The sequence below is a fragment of the Panthera tigris genome, chromosome B4, assembly GCF_018350195.1.
Source record: "Panthera tigris isolate Pti1 chromosome B4, P.tigris_Pti1_mat1.1, whole genome shotgun sequence".
Lineage (NCBI taxonomy): Eukaryota > Metazoa > Chordata > Mammalia > Carnivora > Felidae > Panthera > Panthera tigris.
The window spans coordinates 120,962,951-120,982,183 of NC_056666.1; the positions used below are offsets into that span (position 1 = coordinate 120,962,951).

Genomic DNA, 19,233 nt, shown 5'->3' on the forward strand with positions numbered 1-19,233 from the left:
ATATTGTCATCTTTAAGATAAACATAAGACGATAAAGGGGCACCTGGGTGACTCAGTTGGTTAAGCCTTTGGCTCTTGATTTCCGCTCAGGTCATGATCTCACAGTGGTTCATGGAATCAAGGCCAAGTCTGCACTGGCAGTGCAGAGCCTTCTTGAGATTCTCCCTATCTCTCTCTTTCTATCTCAAAAGAAATTAATAAACATTAAAAAAACAAACAACCTAAGAAGATAAGTACTTAGTCCAGTGACGTCATCTTCTGTCAAAACATTGTTGGAATGCCTTTTTAGAATCATTTGAGCTGTAACTTACTCTCCTTGATTTCCTTGGTATTGTAGTTCAAAATTTCTGTCCTTTCAGGATAGATTTGATTTTGAGAAAAAGAAAGTGATATGGAGCCAGATTTAATAAATAAGAGTAGTAAACGTGAAATATGACATTTTTAGTAAAAAAAAGTCTCATTCTCTTAAATGACTTATAAACTAGCTCTCAAGACAATTTCAAAGGAATCCACATAATTCATAAATTATCAATATTTATGAATACATATTATGTACATAATCCAAAACCAAAATATAAATCATATAGATACATAAGTCCTGATATGTTTGGAAAAATTAATTTGTCGTTTTATGAAGTGTTTTCTTCAGTTGATTTCAGGACAGCACTGTGCATGAGGTACTTACGAATACTTGTTGCTTGACCATGGATGATAGAGTACTACCTGGAACATGAATTCCACTAAAGAAAATAAGATTTAGTCAGGATCAATGTCTACTTTAGAGAATATTTTATTAAGAAATAATTGATTATATTTTGAAGGAAGATAAAAAATCAAACACTATGGCTAAGAAGTGGTTGATTTCTAACTCTTAAACTGGTGCTTTTCCGATGGTTTTAGCAGCAGATTTTCTTGAATAAAATCTACAGAACCATAATACACATAAATGCACTATTTTTTTTAGTCTAAATTTTGTTTAGGATAAGCAGTACTGAGAGAATCCTGATTCACATAGGTAAAAATGTAATGGGCTGGATTTACAGTGTTACACAAGAAGGCATTTGCAGTCTAAATGCAAAAAAAGGTGAGAGTGGGAGGTGTTGGTATATAGAGAGACCAGGGCAGAATTAAACTCTTCCTAATCAGTGGTTAAAATATTTTTTAAAATTGGTAGGTTGGGATGCCTGGCTATCTCAGTCAATCAAGCATGTGACTCTTGATCTCAGGGTTATAAATTTGAGATCCATGTTAGATGTAGAGATTATTTAAAAATAAAATCTTGGGGCGCCTGGGTGACTCAGTCAGTTAAGGGTCTGCCTTCGGCTCAGGTCATGATCTCATGGTTCGTGGGTTCGAGCCCTGTGTCGGGCTCTGTGCTGACATCAGAACCTGGAGTCTGCTTCAGATTTTGTGTCTCCCTCTCTCTTTGCCCCTCCCCCACTCATGCTCTGTCTCTCTCTCAAAAATAAATAAAAAAATTTAAAAAACAAAATGTTAAAAAAATAAATAAAAAATAAAATTGGCAGGCTAAGCTTTATTCCAGTATCTGGACAAAAATATGTTAATTTAGCAATCCAAATGTTGGATTTTTACTATGCCTTCAGCATAGTAAAATTTTGTATAGAATATATCATATTGTTACTTTTTAGTGGTTGTTAGTTTAAAATGCGTGGTGTATATAAAACTGAAATCAAACATCTGTGGCACTGTATTACCTCTTTGTAACCCTATAGTTTTGTGGAAGTTTGAAGGCACAGTTAAGATCTACATAGTCCTTTAGGCCATGGACATCCCATTCTCCCTTCTTTAGGTCTCTAATTCTTAACACAAAATAGATATTCAGAAAATGTTTGCACTGTGATAAATGTAGTGCTAAAATATAATGCTGATTTTCTGATTTATCCCTTAGGGCACTAGTGTTTTGTCACCTGGACTCCACATAGGAATAATTATTATATTGGCAATAATGATCTATAAAAAGTCAGCAACTAATGTGTTTGAAAAGCATCCTTGTCTTTATACCCTGATGTTTGGATGTGTCTTTGCTAAAGTCTCACAAAAATTGGTGGTAAGAAATTAATTTATATTTCATGGTATAAATAATGTACTTGGTCCTCAAATACAAAGCTGGAAAGTATTCCATACAATGGTTAGGTTTTTAATGATGTTATCATTACAATAAATAGCTATTCATGTTCTAAGTAAAACTGTGAATGAGTTAATGTTATATTCAGGGAGATAATTTCCTTTCTGTATGGTAAGTCTTTTAATTATCTGTTTAGCTGTAATTATCAACTATAACTTTTTGATATCAAGGAATTTAAATATTGGGAACTTTAACGAGCTACCTAGTCATGAATTTGAGAAGTTTTAGAATCAGTATTTCCGGATCAAATGTGAGATTAAATGGTCTCTTTATCTTTGTCTTAATAGTGAATTAAAGTTACGATTCTGTCCTGAAAAGTAAAAGCTAAAATATTTAAAACTTAATAGTGAAATTATTTTGTTTACTTTTTTATAGATAGCTCACATGACCAAAAGTGAACTGTATCTTCAAGACACTGTCTTTTTTGGCCCAGGTCTTTTATTTTTAGACCAATACTTTAATAATTTTATAGACGAATATGTTGTTCTTTGGATAGCAATGGTAAGTTCTTTTCTGCTAAGATTTTTATTTATTCTTAATATATGTCAGATAACCCTATGCTTAAGAGTCATTTCAGTGAGATAGCAGATAGCCTCACTATGTATACTGTAAATGTTTCTGAATATTAAAAATATACTCCTTTTAAGCTGTGAATCATTTTTGTGTGTGTATAGAAATGGCCCACATTATCTGGAGATCAGGCTTCCAACAACTTAAATCTTTAAAAACACAACTGTGTACCTTAAAAATATATTTTTCTCCCCTACCAAAAACAATACAAAGATGTCAAAAATGATTTCACTCTGCCCAGAGAACTGCAAATACTTATTAAGTGTCTGACTTTTACTTAATCAAGCTTGTTAGAATTATACCGAGCTTATAGCAGGTAACTGGTAAATTAGATGGAGTTAGTGTTAGCAAATGTGGGCACTTATTGCATCAAGAACTGTCAGCTAATAGTGAAGAAACAAAATAGAAAAGACAGTATTACCAAGTATGGGATTCTGGGACCATTTTGTGTTAGAATTAAGCAACCTGATGTACCTGTATGCCTCATGAGGACAGTGCATAATTTATATCAATAATAATGATTCATCAAGCAAAGGTTAAATTCTCATTGTCTACATTCTACTTAAGAAAGTGGTATATATGTCATACATATATTAGTTTCTATTCAAAATGATTATAAAACATAGAATTATGGTGCTTAAGAGAGAAGCTCTAGCCATCTGAAGAAAAGAAAATCACTATTGTTAACACCTTAATCACAAACATGGATAAAGGGAGCATTATTCAATTTTTTATTTTATTGAGATATTGTCTTTATGGTCTTCAGTTAATAGTGGTTCTGAACAACTTTGCTGTATTTTCCCCTACCTCTGGACCTCAGTGACTTTCACCTAATTGTTAGTGATACATAAACACATATTAAAGTGTGCTAAAGGAAATCCTTCAGTGAATCTCTTGGTAATTTGAATAATTTACCGTATTTGTTAGATTTAAGCATTAAAATATTATCTGTTCTGTGCATGGACCATAGTACATCTGATGATCCTTATACTATGTTCTACAGTATTATTTTTTTTCTGGAGTAAATAGCTTAATACCCATTCATGGTCCATTCAAAAATCTTTCATTTTTTAAATGGTAGGGAGATGTAAATCTTAATCCTTGGAAGTTTTTCAGGCAATAGTCTAAAAAGTGTTCGAAAATCAGAATAATTTTCTTTAATTTGCTATCCACTATACATATTTTTAGGGCTCCAAAACAATCTAAATTTTAAAAATAGGGGGTAATTATTCAAAATATCCAAAAATTCAATGTAGGGTTTCTTTTACTAAAGTTAAATATACATTGCCAAATGGAATTGTTAATGTAATTAAGACATCAGGTGTTAAAAATTCAAGAACCAGGTGCCTGGCTGGCGCAGTCAGTAGAGCATGAAACTATTGATCTAAGGGTTGTGAGTTCAAGCCCCACATTGGGCATGGAGCCTACTTAAAAAAAAAAAAAAAAAAAAAATTCAGGTACTTATTTTGTCATGAGTTGGCCTGGTTTATGCCACTGGTAGAGATTACGGTGATGAAGGCAAATTGAACTTTTCTCTAAAACACTATGTCGATCACAATTAAAAAGCAACAAAAAACACTATATGATGACATATAGTTTGGTTGTGGACCAAACAAAAACATAAGGTCCTTGCTTCAGAGAGAAAACGGTCAGACAGAACTTTTCAAGTAAATTATATGGGAGATTTTCCCCTCATGGGTGAGAATTCTCTCTCCACTGGCAGAGCTGTGAGCCTCCTTTCTCTGAAAGGAAGCATTTGCCCCTGGTCTCTGATAAATTTTTTAGAGTGTGCCTTTCTCCTTAATTTTGTATTCAACACAATTTTGTATATACCTCTCCTCAACTATTGTGTCTTTTCCAGGCCTTTATTTCTTAAAACCATCTCAAAGGAAAAAGAAATGTATATGATGGGATGATTTTATTAAGTGACTAATAGTCCCTTCTAATAGAAAATTTATGACTTTGTTGCATAGCAGAAAATTGAAAGAATGTGGAGTCAGAAGACAAGTTCTGTTACTTTCCAGCTTTTGTATTTTTGTCTAGGCCTTTTACCATTCTGAGCCTCAGTTTTTATAACTGTGAAATATCCTGCATGTTCCAGAGGATTATAGTGAGGTCCAAATATGAAATATATGAAAGTACTGTAAAATGTAATATTCTCGTTGAAGAATTTAGGTTAAGGTTTGAGATTCTGGGGGGTGGGGTAGGGAAGGGGACAGAAAAATAACTGCTGCTTCAGAAAAGATAGGCCCTAATCCATTTTTTTTTTTTTTTTTTTTGCTTCCAAAGGTCATTTCTTCATTTGATATGATGATGTACTTTAGTGCTTTGTGCCTGCAAATTTCAAGACACCTTCATCTAAATATCTTCAAGACTTCATGTCATGAAGCACCTGAACAGGTTCACAAGCATATTGACTAATAGCCCAAGGAAAAGAGGAGAAGCAGTTAGGGGAACCTATGAGTGAAGGAAATTCCCCTTTGCAGGAGGCTAGTATACAATAAATAAGGTTATATTTGAATGTAAAACATTAAGTCCTGTAGATTCCATTATGTTTATTTCAGTTGTAAAGCCCTCACTGTATATCGACATTTTTGATCACAGGTATTACCAGAGTATTACAATATATTAGTTAAAAAGAAAGCCAAAGAAAGAAATTTCAATTTTCTGAGGATAAGAAAGTAAACCACTGTGGTTCTAAAGATGAGTCTCTTTATCTCAGAAATCTTTATCAGATACTTTGGGTTTTCATTGCTAAGGGATTACATAAAAATTTAGGACTTGGGGCGCCTGGATGGTTCAGTTGGTCAGGCAACTGACTTCGGCTCGGGTCATGATCTCGCAGTTTGTGAGTTCGAGCCCCGCATCCGGCTCTGTGCTGACAGCTCAGAGCCTGGAGCCTACTTCGGATTCTGTGTCTCATCCTCTCTCTACCCCTTCCCTGCTCACGCTCTGTGTCTGTCTCTCAATAATGGATAAACGCTAAAAAAAAAAAAAAATTAAAAAAAAATTTAGGACTTAAAGGATTTTAGCCATATTAAGGGCAATGCTTACTTTAATTGCTAAAAATTGACAAATGAGTTCATAATACCATATAAGTTCATGGATTGTAATACTGTAATTATTGAGTCAAATGATGTTATGATTTTTTTTAATTAGCCATTTTTCAAAAGAGGTATGTTAATTACTGTTGTATAAAAAGAAATACTTGCTTGCAACTAGAATTTAAATGGGCTACTGGAATTTTCTATAATTTGTATTTACTAAAAGGAATTTGTCTTACCAGTTCAGAAAACAAATGAATCTTTATACATTCCTTGATATTCTGAGTTAAAATTAATTTTCACAAAAAAGTGGACTTTAAACATTCCCTTTTATGAATCATAAAACAGCAGCTAAAGCACAGTTGACATAAGAAAATTAGTAATTTATGAAAACATGGCAATATCTTCCCTTTAAAATTTCAGCAAAATTAACCTCAAATACACATGGACTCATGATAGGGAGATGATAAATATCAGTTGTCCCATCACTAAATACATTATGTACTGATTATCTTTCCACTCTCACTTAAAAGCATTTATGTTGCTCATTATGAAAATTAGAACTATTACAAGGATTGTTGTGATTCACACTCCCATCTTACCTTATTAATTTTATCCAACAGTCTGTAGACCGTAAGCCATACGATGAAATAATCAAAATTAAAGGAGTAATGAACACATACTGTGTCTTAGACAATAAAAAGGTATATTGAAAAAATAGTGAAAGGGGATTATTCTTTAAAAGGAAAAAATATGTAAATTAAGTACATAGAAATCACTCTGGAGTACTTATTTTGCCTCTAACTATTGGTAAACTTTTTAAAGTGTTTGGATAGGACTTTTTAAAGTGTTTGAATAGTACTTAAGATTTACATTCCAACTTTGGCTTAAAAGGGAAGTCCTTTACAAAATGCAAAAAAAAAAAATTGGAACTGTCTCCTTAGATAATCATTAATTTTTTCTTGTATAACTTATCACAGCTAGAAAAAGAGAATCAGTATGGGCTTATTTTTTAGGCTTGGAAAATCTTAACTAAGGTAAAAGTGGGTAATAGGGGTAAAAATTAGAATTTAAAACATGGAAAAACAGGAGAAAATCACTCCTTTTCCTCCAAGGGCATATTTTTGTTTTGACTGATTCAATGAAAGCAATTTCAGCAAAAAATAGTAAGTTTAACTTATTTCAAACAAATGTGAAACAATTTAATATTTATTAAATCAAGTGTTTCATATGTTATGCTATGTTTAAAAAAATGCGTATTTTTAGAGACAAGGTATAAAATCAACTGTTCGTTTGGAAATGAATGTAATCAAACTTCTATATATTTACTGAATATTAAAACTGAAAAACAAAATATTTTCTAGGTAACTTAAAGACAGATGTGAAGCATTTAAACCATAAGTAATTAAGTATGTTAGATATATGTTTAATCGTTACTAAGGGCATGTGTCATTTAATTGTGGACCAAATCCAATTAAATGGCATTTTGATGTTTTTGTGGAAATGACATATTCACAAATCCACGTCTTAAAACTGATTATAGATCTTGTTTGGTTTTCTTAATAGTTTTTAGCAGTTTAATTTATTTCTGAACACAAACTTAGGTTTCTTTTAATAAATTTTATAAGTCAATAGAATAGATTTTCTTTTGAAATCTTAATTTCATTAGAATTGGTTGTGCAACTTACTGAGTATACATGATAGGATGTATATATAACATAGATTTTGTACATTTTTTCTTAAGGAAGAACAATTTAACCTTTTATGCTTGTGCTTTCTACCTTTTGGGACTAATGCAGATACACTGAAGCCAAAACCTGAAATTAAATCATTTTTATTGCTAAAAATTAATTGACAAGTGTTAAAGAGAAAAATTCACAATTACTATTAAAGAACTGAAGGCTTAGTATATATAATTTAGGAATTGCTACTACTCACATAACTGTTCAGCTTTATGTGAAGGTTAACAGAAAGGGGTTCTTGCACTAAAGCTAAAGATTAACACGATGTATTATTTTAAACTAGAATTTTTAAACCACTCTAAACAATTACATTCTTCTTAGCTAATGTTATAATTGTATCATATCATTTAGGTTCAAGTTCTTCCTTCAAAGAGTCATCAGAATAACATGGATTGAAGAGACTTTCGAACACTTGCCATCTCTTGCTGCTGCTGTTATGTGAAAGGAAATATTAAACATTTAATTTTTAGATAAGTGTTATACATATTTCAGCAAATAAAATATTTCAGTGCTTGCATTAATCCTTATTTTTTCTCAATTTAAAATATAATGACTTACAGTTTCCATCATAATTTTTTTTTGCAACATAGCCATTTCTTTTCTAAGTTCATTTTGTGCGCCCGTAAGTAGATTATCATGATTCTTTTCCAAGTCCTCCATACTCTAAAACGCAAAAGGCTAGTTCAGTTACCACCACTTTTCATCTCAGATTCTAAACTTGTATAATTAGTATTCAAAAGTAGGATCTTCAGGGGTGCATGGGTGGCTCAGTCAGTTAAGTGTCCGACTTGGCTCAGGTCACAATCTTGCAGTCAGTGGGTTTGAGCCCTGCATCGGCCTCTTGTGCTGACAACTCAGAGCCTGGAGACTGCTTCAGATTCTATGTCTCCCTCACTCTCTGCCCCTCCCCTACTCGTGCTCTCTCTCTCTCTCTCTCTCTCTCTCTCTCAAAAATAAACATTAAAAAAAGAATTAAAGTGGTGCCTGGGTTGCTGAGTTGGTTAAGCATCCCACTCTTGATTTCGGCTCAGGTCATGATCTCACAGTTCATGAGTTTGAGTACCATGTTGGGCTTTGCACTGGCAGCACAGAGCCTGCTTGAGATTCTCTCTCCCTCTCTCTCTGCCCCTCCTCTGCTCACGCTCATACTCTCTCTCAACATAAATAAACTTAAAAAAAATTTTTTTAAAGGTAGGATCTTTAAGTAATGTGCATTATTTATCTAAATAAAAATTTTCTAAGTAATAGAAGAAACCAAGACATGCACTAAAGGAATAAAAAGCATCAGACATGGATCAAATGTTATTATAGGAGGTACGACAGTAGTGTATTTTACTCAAAATAACAAGTTAATGAGCTATTAAGGTCAAAATAGAACCAAAAAAAATACCATAATTTTTAAAATTTCTAATAAGCTTTCAAAATATCAGGTAGTTATGTTATTATATTATTATGACTAATAGTGGGGTGTGAATTTATTAGAGGGAATAAAATGATCTATAATATACTTTTTTCAATTTATGAGAAACAAATTATGTTATAAATCTTTACTATTCATCTAACAAACAGTGATCTTAACTCCTACTATCTAAAAAGTACTATATTAAGTGTATGGAAAAATTTAGAAACAATAATACATGATCACGCTTTTATCACAGTAAGAAGAAACATATAAACAATGCAAAATTTTGTAACAGGAATGGAAATGCAACTTGCTATGGCTATGTAGTAGAAAATATACGATTAATTCCAATTTAGTTGTCAAAAGAATACAATTTCAATAGAGAGAAAAAGTAAAAGTATTTTAGGGCAAGAGCATAAGCATAATGGAAGTACATAGTGAGTGAGTTCAGAGAAAGCAATTATCTGGAGGAGTGGGAATTACCAGACAAATGTAGTAATTGAAGCATAAAAAGAAGATAACATTATGGGCTGGGGCGGGAGGGAGATCTTGAATACCTAAGAATTGAAAATGAGAAGTTACTGACTTTCAGGAGGGAAAAGATGTTTTAGGAAGATAGTATGACAGACCTATGAAGGGTAGTTTGAAGAACAGAAAGATCAGTTGAGGTTTAATAGTACAAGCAAAGAATGATGAGGTTGTAAACTAGGATAGTAGCACTGGGAATTGAGAGAAAGAACCACTGCAGAAGCAAAAATTACAGGACCTACTAATAAATGGATGTGAAGAATAAGGGAGATGTAGGAATCAAATATAATACTAAAATTCCTAATCTAAGTGTAACATTTAGTGATAAGATTTTAAAAAAATCTAGTACTTCATCTACCTTCACCAATTAACAAATGGTTTTTAGAGTGCATTAAAGCAAGCTGATTGGGATCTTTTTTTAAAAAAACGTGTATTTATTTTTGAGAGAGCGCAATTGGGAGGGGGGCAGAGAGAGGGGGACAGAGGATTCAAAGCATACTCCACGATGACAGCAGGGAGCCCGATGTGGGCCTTGAACTCACGAACTGAACCATGAGATCATGACCTAAGCCAAAGTCAGAAACTCAACCAACTGAGCCACCAAGGTGCGCCTGATTGGAAACACTTTTAAGAATAACTTTGGTGTACATACATATTAAACTTCTTTAAAAATAATTGTTTTAAACTATTTTACTAGTTTATTCAGAGCATCCCAATTCCTTTAAAAGGGGTGACATTTTAACATTTGAACAAGATTATCTAAAAGGATCCCCCACATCAAAAAAAAAAAAAAGTACGTGCAGGATTCCAATGAACTCCTATGAACTGACACTAAAAAAATATGTATCTGCATGAATAAGAGGGCAATGCCACAAACCACAATTTGCTAATATGCATATGTGTCAGCTAATTCTCAATCCACAAATTTTTAATCAACTGGCTTTTTCATTCTATTCTATGTCTGAGCCATCTCTTATGATTATAAGATGGCATATAAAGCTATTTTTAGTCACTGTAATAATCCTAAAAGCAAATATACCATAAAGCACATATATAATACAGTAGAAAATAAGATATTCCTCATTTTCAATTGGGTACTTTCTATTTAGCAAATATTAGAGATACAAAGACAAGTAAAAGACTACCTAGAAATAATTAATGGACATTCTATTTTTAGTTAAGATAGAACTATTACTAAAGTTAATAAAGTATGAATTTTATGCATAATATTTACATTTAGGCAAAATTCCCAATTCACCATTTCCTGTTTTTAATAATCCCCACGATAACATTAGAGTCTTGAAATGAAAATATATTTAACACTTGTAACAAAATGGAAAGTAAGAATTTAAAATATGTAAGCAAAATTTTTCCCTTAAACTTAGAAGGAAAAAATTATCTTCTATTTCCAAATATAATGTTATATAAGAATGTATTACATAACCAAATACAACAGACCTTTATGAACTGCTCATATAACTGTCTAATTGTTTTCAGTCTCTGGTTCTGAACAATTCTAGATTGTTGAAAAGCCTTTTGTTGCTGTCGAAACAGGTTCTACAAATGTAAAAGAAAAAAAATTATAACAATTTGGATAAAATTTAAAATTTAACAAAAAATAATTCTGCATTAAATTTAAAAGGTATAGTTTTTGAATCAACACTGTTTTAAGGGGCACCTGGGTGACTCAGTCGGTTAAGCATCCGACTTCGGTTCAGGTCATGATTTCATGGCCCATGAGTTTGAGCCCTGCATCTCACTTTATGCTGACAGCTCAGAACCTGGATGGAACCTGCCTCGGATTCTCTGTCTCCCTTTCTCTCTGCGCCCCTCTCTCAAAAATAAACATTAAAAAAATTAATCAACACTGTTTTAACTATTATTACCAAGTTCACCACCATATACAACAATAATGTAATAAACCTAACAGCTATTGAGTAGGAACACTTAACAATACACAAAATATGTTTTAATTCTTGGTGCTTTCAGTATCACCCTGGCTAATCCTTCCAATAATTTTGATTTTTCAGTTTCTTGGCCTACTTTCCACCAATGGTTTTTTTGTCTCCCATTCTACTTTAGCCATTCATGCACATACTCATACCCTAGATTTTGTAATTGCCAATATCTGCAACCTCTACATAATATTAACAATAGCAAACTTCATAGTAACCATGTGTTAGATACTACTCTGAACTCTTTAAATTCAACTTTCCAGCTACTCTGTCTGTAGCTGGTCATGACTTCAGAAAACCCCACACTTATATGCTGGTAGGTCTCACTTTAAATCATGATCACTGTGATCACTAGCCTAAATTGGTCCTTAACGCTACTTGGAAATTACATTTTCCTAGTCTATTCACTGGCCCACTCTTCAGGAAAGTATTTTATACTGTCTCATTTGACTTCAAAAAGCAACTTCTTTTCTACCATCCAATGACCTTAATTATTTCACGAAATAAATAGAAGTAATCCAAAGAGAACTTTGGTCCCCATCACCATATCTACCTACACAACTACATCTATCTGTGTTCACATACTCTACCTTATTTCCTATTTTTAAGGATGAACTATACTTGTTCTCTGCTACAGCCAACTTTTTCACATGTCCCAACCATTCTAAAGAATTTAGCAATTGTCCCCCTCTTTCAATTCCTTATTTTTTCTCAAGATTATTCTTAGCAGCACACAAACATGTTGCTCTTTCTCCATTCTTAAACAAAAAACCACACACTATTCCTTTTCTACTCAGGCTACCACCCCATTTCTATCTTTCCTATTCTCTCTTATTCTCATTCCAGTCAACTCTTTGTACTCTCTTTTCTACCAAATCATTCTGATAAAGAACACCAACAACCTCCACATTGCCAAATCCACCCTATGTGGCCTATAAGTAGCATATGACAAAGTTTATCCTCTCTCTTCAAAGGCTTTCTTGACTTCACTTGGAGTCTTTTTTTCTACCTATTAGGCCACTCATTCTCAGTCTCCTTTACTGGTTCTCCCTCATCTTCTTGAACTCTAAACACTGAAGTACCTATTCCAGAGCTCAGTTCTTAGACTTACTTCTCTTTCACATTTACAATTGCTCCCTTGGTGATTTTATCCAATCTCATGGTTAAATGATGTATTTATGTTGAGAATTCCCAACTTTGTAAGTTCAACTCATGTCTCTTTCCAGAACTCCAGACTCATATACCAATGGCCTACTCAACACATCCCCTTGGTTGTTTCGTATTAACATTTCTAAAACTGAGCTGATCAACCAACCCCTAAGATTATTTAATATGAATAGTACCTTAGCTCTTAAATAAGAAATGTGTGATAATTTTATAAATGAAAGAATTAAATACAAGGATAGTTAACAGTTATATATGGGAGGGGCTCACTTCCATCTCCTATAAAGATGGGCATGTAACAACAGTCTAGTCATTAAAAGTAAACCATGTTTTAACCATAATGACTCATTCAGGAATGGGCAAATAATCCAAACTAGATCAATGATATTCCTCCAATGGACTTTTCTTTCTGCAAGTTATTGAGAAAGTCTATTTTAATCCACTGAGGTTACTAAACTTGTAGCAAGTTTACAAATGCAAGAAGCTATCTTGCTTACCACACTGAAACAGCCTATTAAGAGCTGGAGACAGAGCCCAAATGACACTATGTAAACAATCCTTCCTTATACCATCCTGCTATGCCTGAAACCAAACTATTCCTGGACTTCTTTTATATAAACCAATAATGTTTTTTGTACCTTGACAATTTCTGTCACTTGGAACTGCAAGAATCACAACCAATACAGGAACAACAGCTTTTATAAATACGGTGTGTACCCATAATTCTCTGGTTTACCGTTCAGCAGGGCCAAAACACATAGCCAGCATGGGAAGTGAAACCCAGCTGAGTGTTACGGATCTACTACACAGCTAGGCTCTCCATTCCTACTTGACACTTGGTTATAATAGATTAATTATAAAACTAAGTGTGATACTAACAGCTAGTTTTTCTTCTTGTTCCTCAGCTTTCTGCACATCTATATCCCACTGATGAAACAAAGCCAGAAATTGCTGAGAATACTCTTGATTAAGCTTCTGCCTGTTAAAACATAAGAATGACTATTATCATATTTCATACCAATAGAAAAAACATTCAAAACAAAATTGATTTGACATAATTAATACTACAATAAAGGAAGGAAATAATGGCTCCTTAAATTTTCAGATGTGAAAACAAAAAGTAAAATAATGATTTATGCTGATTCTAGAAGTATTTATTTTCCTAACCAGCTGACAGAAAATCCCTCTTGTATGCTTTAGTTCTTAAGATCTATGGAAGTTTTATTATATATACAAATTTTCCAGAAAACTTCATTTTATCTCCATGCAGTTTATTTCTCATTTTCTCCAACTGAATATAGTTTCTGATATGATAAACAGATTCAATGAAGTTACTATGTTTATAAGATTTCCAAATAGAAATATTTCACTTAATTTTTCCCCATTTTGGTATGACAATGATTTTGTAAACAGTAACATTAAGCCATCAGCTAAAATATACAGATTATTTACAATAAGATTGATCTTTTTCTACATTGTTAAATAAGTAACTATCACAAGACTCATAATTTAGATGACATTTACTTTTTATTCCTTTATAGTAAAAAAACCTCAATGGTTATTTATTTATTTATTTATTTTTTATAAAGACGCTTAACCGACCGAGCCACCCAGGCGCCCCACTCAATGGTTATTTAAATGGAGAAAAAGATAATCATTGATTTCTAGGAAATCATCTCAAGTCTATGAAGGAGTACGGTTATAAGACTAAAGAAAGGACTTAGAGAAAAGTAAAGCCAAATATATTTTTTACTAGAAACACCAATAAATAGAAAATGATAGTATTTTTCATAATTTGCACCAATGGATACTAAGAAATGATACAAACGTTGTGTCTGTGAAAAACCAACAACCTTACCTTTGTTCTTGTTGGGTTTTCCAAACATGTTCAATTTTCTGGTTACTAGTCTTGAGAGAAGCCTTGGTATACATTTCTAGTCTTTTCCTCTTGGCAAGGAGAGCCTTGTTAATGTCAGCTTTATTGAAAATAAATACTTATTAAAACTTAATGTTGATGAAAATTATTTTGTTGCCACATGTTCAAATTAAATAGGGGTACAGTTGGTTCAACAGTTTTGGAAAGACATTTAAAATTAAATCTTAAAGTATAATATTAAAAAGCAAGACTGCTTTTTTTCTAAGAAAACTTTCAGCTATTACTATCCCGATTCTGACTTTCCTAAGTAAATTTTTTAATTTAGAGATGATTTAAAAAAGCTAAACATGAAAAATAGATATCTCCTAAAACATACCTCCAAATCTTTCCAGCATATTTTGTACTTCGCCCCTGTGAAATTACATTAAAAAGCTTTTAATTAAGGATCAAAATATCACACACCCAGTATTTTACATACAATAGTTGCTGGACAACCAAAGTAGACTTTTCTTAAAGTACTTTATATAACAGGCAAAAATTATTTTGAGCACATCACCCCATATCTTCAAATATTCCTGCAGAAGTCCTTTTCTTCCCGTGCTTATCAATTACTGGAGTCTTCCCTGCATTGACAATAAGAAAGAAAAATATTTTCAAAACTAAGTATGCCATTTTTCATGGTAATTTTTCATGGTGTAGTATCTTAATTTTGAGGCCTTTTAGGATTTTTTTGCCAATATTACTGTTTAAAGCAGACATATAAACACAGTACTTTCTCTGCAGTTTGGATGCAATTAAATCAGGATCCATGACCATTTTATAGGAACAATTTTGCAAGTCTTCCCATCTTAATGTCATAATAGGCCAGGTTTGTACTTACTTATTTTTACATATTATATGTATTTATGCCATAAGTGTTATATATTTTATTTACCAATCAATCAGAAATCTGGAGAATAATGACTGTAAAGGCAAGAGATGCTGTGTAAGCTTTTCTAACTCCAAATGAGAAACATGAAGCACATCAAAATGCTTTACAAATAAAGTTTTATTATCGTTTAAAATGTAGTGCATTCAAAACAAGTGAAGTACAGGACATGGTCACTGCCCAACAATATTAGATATACTGTACCTTCAGTGACATCCTCCTCTGAACCACTCAGATCCTTTTTATCTTCTTTCTCAAAGTCATAGGCTCTTACGACCTGATCCTCCACTGATGTCTTCCCAGATTTCCCTGTATGCTTTCTTCCAGACGGCACCATATTTAGTTGTTTTCTGACTTTTAAAAAATAAGTCTCTCAAACCTTCTGAATCCAAAGACACCATTTAAGTAAACCGGTAAATTTCAAAATTAGCGCTATCAAATAAAGATCATCTTAGGTGAATAACATTTGGGGAGTCTTCTCACTTAATCTGTTGGCCCGAAAGTTAACAAAGAAGATAAAGACAGCGTCGACGGTGAGTTTGCACCTGAGGATTGAGATCTGAATTTTAGTCCCGCTTCTGCCGGATTCTGGCTAAATTCGGGCGAATCTAGTTTGTGCATTTCAGTCACAGAGCGAAATTGTAGTTGTTGACAGGATCGGTCGTGAGCATGCCCCAAAATGAGTTTACAGCGAAATAAATATAAAATAAAAACGTTCTGCAATCTGTGCCTCGGAAAAGAACAATTCCACCTAAGATTTTTCACAACATAGACATCGAGGACAAACGAAGAGACGCCCTCGGTTCATTTTAATTGTTTCTGACGGGTTTGGGGCGGGGACGAGGGAGAGATGCGCCCACAGACGAAGGCCCACCTCCTCCCCAGAGATAAATTTGCTCAGGGTCTCCAGACCTGTCAGAACCCACTCAGCCCGCGGCTTTCCACCTGGCCCTCGCCTGCTCAAGGCCCTGCCCTCGGTGAAGTTCACGGACTTGATTTTCCCGTCAGAGGCCCCACCCAGGTAGTGCCAGTCGGAAAGATTTGCCTCACAAATTAAGAGTAGCCCCTGGCTCCTTCTCCCGCGCTAGACAAAATCTTCCCCTCCTCACCCCTGAAAAAAACCCCAATGGCCGATGACCACAGATATAGGTCTTTCTACGGGTGTCCCCGCCACTCCAGCATCCTACAACCCAGCACCTCACCTGAGGTATCCACTTGGCTGTCGCGACGTTCTTCTGAGGCAACTCAGAATTCCCGCAGGAGAAAAGCCAAGCGACCCTCGTCTGGGGGCGTCGCTGATTGGCTGGTGGTAGCGCGCATGCCTATAGAAGGCCACAGGTTCCGCCCCCACGGGCAACTGACCACGAGACTGCTGACCCAGAGTGCCTTGCGGGTGGTAGCCTGCGCGTCTACTATGGTTGAGGTATGTTCTTTTCTAGTTTTGATTTTTAATTTAAGTTTCAAATTTTTGTAGTATTTGAAAATTGCAGAAGAATATGTAAGTAATGAAACATGGTTAAACACCATGTCATTTGTGAAGTAGAATTTTACCAGAACCCTTGGAATTTCTTCAGGATTGCCTTACCATCCCATCCCCCACCATTCCCCTTTCAGAGATTTTTTTTTTTTTAATTATCCCGAATTTTGTGTAAATCTTCATCCTCCTGTTTTCTTATTTTGTTGCCTTACATATGTGCCGTTAAACTTGTTTGGTTTTGTTTGCGTTTGGGCCATACAAAAAAAAAGAAAAAATTGTACCGTATTCTTTGTAATATTCTGTGTCTCTTTACATTACGTTACTAAGAGAATCTATATTATTAGGTGTAGCCATAGTTCTTTCATTTTCACTGCTGTATAGTATTTTATTGTGACTCAGTGCTCCATAGTTCATTCCATGGACATGTGGATTGCTTTCAGAATATAGCCTGTATAAACAATGTCACTATGAAATTTTGATCTACATATATGCTAAAGTTTTCGCAGAGAATCTGGATGTGAAGTTGCTGGGTCATAGGCTGGATGACATTCAGTAATGGGGAACTGGTTTCCAATTCCACCGGCAGAGTTCTCATTGTTCAATATACTCACCCCTTGGAATAGTCAGATTTTTTTTTTTCTTTTTTCTTTTTTCTTTTTAAGTTTATTTATGTTTGAGAGAGGGAGTGCCAGCAGGGGAGGGTCAGAGAGATAGGGGGACTGAGGATCCCAAGCACACTTGGGGTTGACAGCAGCAAGCCTGATTTGCGGCTTGAACTCAGGAACCATGAGATCATGACCTGAGTGGAAGTCTGTCTTAGCCAAATGAGCCACACAGGTACCCCTAGAATAGTCACATTTCTTAATTTTGCCATTCTAGTATAAAATGATATTACTTTGGGGTCTTTATGTTTCTGTAGTTACTTGTAAGATTAAGCTCTTGTTATGCTTATTGGCCATTTGCATTTCCTTTTCCATGAAAATCTCTTATTTGGGGTTTTTAGATTGATTTATAAGTCTTTATATATACCAGCCATTAATCTTTATGACTGTTTTCTGTATCTTTTCAAAGAAACACATCTTTATCTTGAAGTCACAAAAATATAAAGGTTTTAGCGTTTTATTTTTTAAGGGTTTATCTAGAATCGATTTTTGTGCCTAGTGTCAAGGTAGAATCCAGTTACTTTTTTTGCCCTATGTGGAACCCAATTTATGCTTTTTTTTGCCCTATGTGGAACCCAATTTATGCTTTCCCTGCAACAGCCATGTTTGTATGACAGGTTTCTATATGTTTTGGGGTCTGTTTCTTTATCCTGTCCACTGGTCAGTCCCTCTATACCTGTGCCAAAAACAAGAGTTTTTCATCATTCCAGCCTAATTAAATCTTTGTTGTCTAATAGGGCAATACTCTTTAGGAGTATTCTGTGTATTCTTGAACTTTTGCTTTTCATGTAAACCTTAGAATCTGTTTTCCAAGTTCCATGGTGGGGGGGGGCGGTGGCGAATGTTGGATTTTTATTGGAATTGCAATGAATCTGTAGCTCAGTTTGAGTAAATGGGAGTCTTCTGTGCTTGAATATAGTATACTTTCCATTTACTTAGACCTTCTTTAATATCCCTCAATAAAGTTAAGTCTTTTTTTGTCTGTGCAGGGTTTGCACTTTAAATAGATTTATTTATAAATTATACTTTATTGTTACTTTGTTCTAACTGCTGTTGCTTAAAAATCCAGTTGATTTCTGATATGATCTTATATCCAGCAACTTGCTAAACATTTACTGCTTCTAATAATTTGTAGAGGCTGAGATTTTATAATCATATCATCTGAATAATGACTTTTTTGTTTCTAATTCTTAGGCTTTTTTTTTCCCTTCCTCTTCTGACTGCACTTGCTAGAATGCTCAGTACAAAGATGAATAGAAGCAGCAATACTGGACATTCTTTCCTGTTTTAAAAGTTATGATTCTAAGGTTTCCATTAAGAGAGATTTTGTTTGCTTGTTTTGTAATTCTGTTTTAAATCATGAATGAGTGCTACATTTTATTAAATTATTATTATATCTATTGAAATGATCTTTTCTCTTTATTTTGTTAATGCGGTGAATAAGATTTATGTTTTTTTAATGTTAAATCAAATCTACATTCCTGTGATAAACCCAAGTTGATTATGATGGATTAACTTTTTAAGCACATTGTTGTTTGGTTTGTACAGTATTTTGTGTCCATTTTCATGACTGAGATTGGCTTGTAATTTTCTGCCCTTATCTAGTTTGGAATCAAGTCTAGGTACATGGCTTACTTCATGTTACCAAGGTTTTGTTCAAATGCTACTATTCATATCAATGAGGCCTTCTCTGCCCCTACTTTTAGATATTATAAATGCAAACTCTGCACCTTATTTCG

General features: G+C 33.8%; 2 protein-coding genes across 8 annotated transcripts in view; one reads left to right on the top strand and one right to left on the bottom strand.

Annotated features, from left to right (window-relative positions):
* CHPT1 (choline phosphotransferase 1) overlaps positions 1-8,023 on the top strand; it is a 35,137-nt gene extending 27,114 nt beyond the window's left edge. The window contains exons 6-9 of one of the 3 annotated variants that reach the window (XR_006220180.1): positions 1,910-2,068; positions 2,522-2,647; positions 5,006-5,205; positions 7,854-8,023. Coding sequence is in view for 2 of the 3 variants with exons in the window: in XM_042993017.1 (XP_042848951.1) it covers positions 1,910-2,068; positions 2,522-2,647; positions 5,006-5,116; positions 7,854-7,898 (441 nt within the window). In the remaining variant the exon portion in view is untranslated. The remainder of the gene's footprint in view (positions 1-1,909; positions 2,069-2,521; positions 2,648-5,005; positions 5,206-7,853) is intronic. The other 2 variants (XM_042993017.1, XM_042993018.1) reach the window with 2 other exon arrangements.
* On the bottom strand, positions 337-16,645 carry SYCP3 (synaptonemal complex protein 3). Of its 5 annotated transcripts, none has more exons than XM_042993020.1 (9): positions 16,558-16,645; positions 15,560-15,705; positions 14,984-15,050; positions 14,804-14,838; positions 14,410-14,527; positions 13,431-13,530; positions 10,891-10,989; positions 8,061-8,165; positions 7,579-7,933 (listed from the first exon to the last, which is right to left on the bottom strand). In XM_042993020.1, exons 2-9 carry the CDS (start codon positions 15,690-15,692, stop codon positions 7,880-7,882), a joined length of 711 nt encoding a protein of 236 aa, XP_042848954.1. In that variant the 5' UTR covers positions 15,693-15,705; positions 16,558-16,645; the 3' UTR covers positions 7,579-7,879. The 5 variants fall into 5 exon arrangements, with proteins under 5 accessions (XP_042848955.1, XP_042848954.1, XP_007085727.1 ...); XM_007085665.3 differs by having other exon boundaries at positions 15,560-15,709; positions 16,558-16,643; XM_042993019.1 differs by having other exon boundaries at positions 15,560-15,900; positions 16,558-16,609.
* Between the last annotated feature and the right edge of the window lie 2,588 nt (positions 16,646-19,233).

What these genes read in the sequence shown, in the direction of transcription:
- SYCP3 (XM_042993020.1), bottom strand. Translation starts at nt 15,692, where the DNA reads ATGGTGCCGTCTGGAAGAAAGCATACAGGGAAATCTGGGAAGACATCA. An exon ending in GGAATATTTGAAGATATGGG is followed by an intron (nt 14,839 to 14,983) that starts GTGATGTGCTCA and finishes GTAATTTCACAG; the next exon opens with GGGCGAAGTACAAAATATGC. An exon ending in AACAAGAAGAAAAACTAGCT is followed by an intron (nt 10,990 to 13,430) that starts GTTAGTATCACA and finishes TTACATTTGTAG; the next exon opens with AACCTGTTTCGACAGCAACA.